Source organism: Rutidosis leptorrhynchoides, chromosome 11 (genome assembly GCF_046630445.1).
Source record: "Rutidosis leptorrhynchoides isolate AG116_Rl617_1_P2 chromosome 11, CSIRO_AGI_Rlap_v1, whole genome shotgun sequence".
In the NCBI taxonomy this organism is placed as follows: Eukaryota; Viridiplantae; Streptophyta; class Magnoliopsida; order Asterales; family Asteraceae; genus Rutidosis; species Rutidosis leptorrhynchoides.
Window position 1 is genome coordinate 345563054 of NC_092343.1, and position 3323 is coordinate 345566376.

General features: G+C 36.3%; 1 protein-coding gene across 1 annotated transcript; it reads left to right on the forward strand.

Moving 5' to 3' along the window:
* Positions 1–1945: 1945 nt before the first annotated feature.
* Positions 1946–2563, forward strand: LOC139875829 (secreted RxLR effector protein 161-like). The gene has a single exon (XM_071863124.1). The coding sequence runs from the start codon at positions 1946–1948 to the stop codon at positions 2561–2563; it is 618 nt and encodes a 205-aa protein (XP_071719225.1).
* The last annotated feature ends 760 nt before the right edge of the window (positions 2564–3323 follow it).

The window sequence follows — 3323 nt, forward strand, 5'->3', positions numbered from 1 at the left end:
TCTTATTTATTGACGATCATACCCGAATGACTTGGATTTATTTTCTAACTCACAAATCAGAAGATTTTGAGAAGTTTTCTCACTTTTATAAAATGGTACAAACCCAATTTAATAAAAACATACAAATGTTAAGATCCGATAATGGGAGTGAGTTTGTAAACTCATCAATGAAATCTTTTTGCGAAAATAATGGGATTATTCATCAAACCTCATGTGCTCATACCCCCGAGGAAAATGGCGTAGCCGAACGTAAGAATCTACTACTTTTAAAAATGACCAGAGCGTTATTAATTGAATCCAAGGCTCCAAAAAGTTTTTGGCCCGAAGCCCCTTGCTTCCACTGCCTATCTTATCAACCGTTTACCTACTAAGGTTTTGGGCACAAAACCCCTTAAAGATACGCTTTCCCAATTCCATACCCTTCCGACTTCATTTAGCATTGAACCTCGAATATATGGGTTCTCTGTCTTCGTCCATATTCCATAACATGAGCGTACCAAACTAGATCCATGTGCAGAAAAATGTGTCATGGTTGGCTATGGAATACACCAAAAAGGATATCGGTGTTACAGTCCCAAAAGATGTCATGTTTTTACCACAATCAACTGTGATTTTCTTGAAACTGAATATTTTTACAATAATACCCAACTCACGAGTGAGGGGAGAATGAAAGTAATGACACTCTCAGTTGGATGACATGGGTTCCACATCAAATACCTCAAACACAAGCGCCCAAGCCAATACAAAACCTCGAACCTATACAAACTCCAACACTAAACCCCGAGCCAACACAAGACCATGAACCCACAGAAACTATCCCACCAAACCATGATACTACTGAAACCTCCTCGAACAATGATCATCAAACCTATGAGGCACAAAATGACACAAATTCCGATGAAACCACCCAACAATATATCCTACCTCAAAGAGTCAATAGAGGTGTCCCACCTAAACGATACTCACCCGAAAAAGAAGCGCAAAGATCAAGATATCCTATGGCTAATATAGCACAGCGAAATCTGTCAAAAGAAGCTCATAAATTTAACTCCGCAATCTACTCCAAAATATTCCAACCTCCGTTGAACAAGCTTTAAAATCAAAAAACTGAAAAAAGCATTGAAGGTTGAAATGAAAGCTTTGAATGATAATAACACGTGGGAAAAATGTGTCATGCCTCAAGGAAAGAAACCAGTGGGATGTCGATGGTTATTTACGATAAAATATAAACCAGATGGAACTATTGAAAGATACAAAGTTCGACTGGTTGCAAAAGGGTACACTCAGACATACGGGATTGATTACTCCGAAACCTTCTCACCAATTGCAAAGATTGATACCATTAGAGCTCTGTTCTCTATCGCTGCAAATGAAGATTGGCCACTTCATCAATTTGATGTGAAGAATGCTTTTCTCCATGGCGATTTAAAAGAGGAAGTCTATATGGAAGCACCACCTGGATTCACCGACAACTTTTAAAAACAGAGAAGTTTGTCGACTTAGAAAGGAATTATATGGGCTAAAACAATCGCCTCGGACTTGGTTTGGGAGATTTACTTTATTTATGAAAAAATACGATTTCAGACAAAGTAACTCGGATCATACTCTCTTCTTTAAACGAAAAGGGAATTTAATTACATGCTTAATCATTTATGCTGATGATATGATAATAACAGGAAATGATAAAGAGGAAATTTCTAACTTAAAAATGAACTTATTTAAGGAATTTGAAATGAAAGACTTGGATACGCTTAAATATTTTTTGGGGATTGAAGTATTACGATCCCAACAGGGAATATTTATCTGTCAAAAGAAGTATATTCTTGATTTTCTTGCAGAGACAGGTATGACTGATTGCAAACCAGCTGATACTCCAATGATTCCAAACCAAAAGCTATATATGGAAGATGAAGCTGATCTTGCTGACAAAGGGCAATACCAAAGGATGGTGGGAAAACTCATCTATCTTACTCACACTCAACCCGATATAGCACATGCAGTCGGAGTTGTGAGTCAATTCATGCATCTACCACAGATTCACCATATGGAAGCTGTAATGAGAATCATCAGATATTTGAAGAAAACAGCGGATCATGGAGTTATGTTTAAAAGACATGGACACTTAAAGACTCAAATATATACATATGCAAGTTGGGCCGGAGAAAAAGGAGATAGAAAATCGACATCCGGATTCTTCACACTTGTTGGAGGTAATCTGGTGGCATGGAGAAGTAAGAAACAAGAAGTTATATCTCTTTCAAGTGCCGAGTCAGAATTTAGGGGAATAGCAAAAGGGGTTATTGAAGCGCTATGGATCAAGAAATTACTGATAGAAATTGGTTTCCCTCCAAATGAAGCAATTCAAATCTTATGCGACAATGAAGCAGCAATTGCCATTTCAGAGAATCCTGTTCAGCACGACCGAACCAAGCATGTGGAAATAGACCGACATTTTATTCGAGAAAAGTTAGATGATGAAATCATTTCTCTCCCATCTATCAGATCAGAAGACCAGCTAGCCGATATTCTCACCAAGTTAGGTGTTGTTTGTTTTCTCCATTGAAGACCTTATTATATCTTATGTCTGCGGGAGGGCAGACGTTTCAGTTTCAGATCGTATGTTTTTTCGAAGACAAAAGACAAAATAAGACCTTTATATGTCTTCCAAAAAGAAGCTCTAAAATAGTGCTTCTCATCTTTGAAGACATTTTATCCACTCACCCACCTCTCCTTGCCCTCTAAATCTTTAACCCACCACTAACATCAACCATTAATCTTTGTTTACATATGCTCTGAAGGCCTAAAAATTGCAACTTTCATACTCCGTTCAATTTAATAAGTATCGTTCCAATTTAATTAATTTGAAAAAATGCTTTACGGAGTTTTATTTTTTTCAAAAAAATCCGAGCATGGATTAATAATTATTTATGTGATATATACAAACCAAATCAAGAGGCAACATACATGTTACGATTAATTATGTAATGTATGTTTGCTTTATGTATATAATATTAAGTTTATATTTTGCGACAATAATTTTCGTTTGTTCTAAATAAATTCTGCTCACATGGTTACCCAACAACATTACTTTATACTGTATTAGTTTAACCGTCAATATTTTACAATACATCATAAACAAATTGAATTTTGCAGATAAAAAACAAACAGTCTTAAAACTTCAATTTGCAGACCTTAGGACCATATCTTCTTTGGCAGACATGGTTACAGACTTCAGACATAAAACATCTTAAAAAACAAACAACACCTTAGTCAATGGAAGATTATTCAGTGAAGTGCTTAGCACTATTCAACTCGAGGGGGAG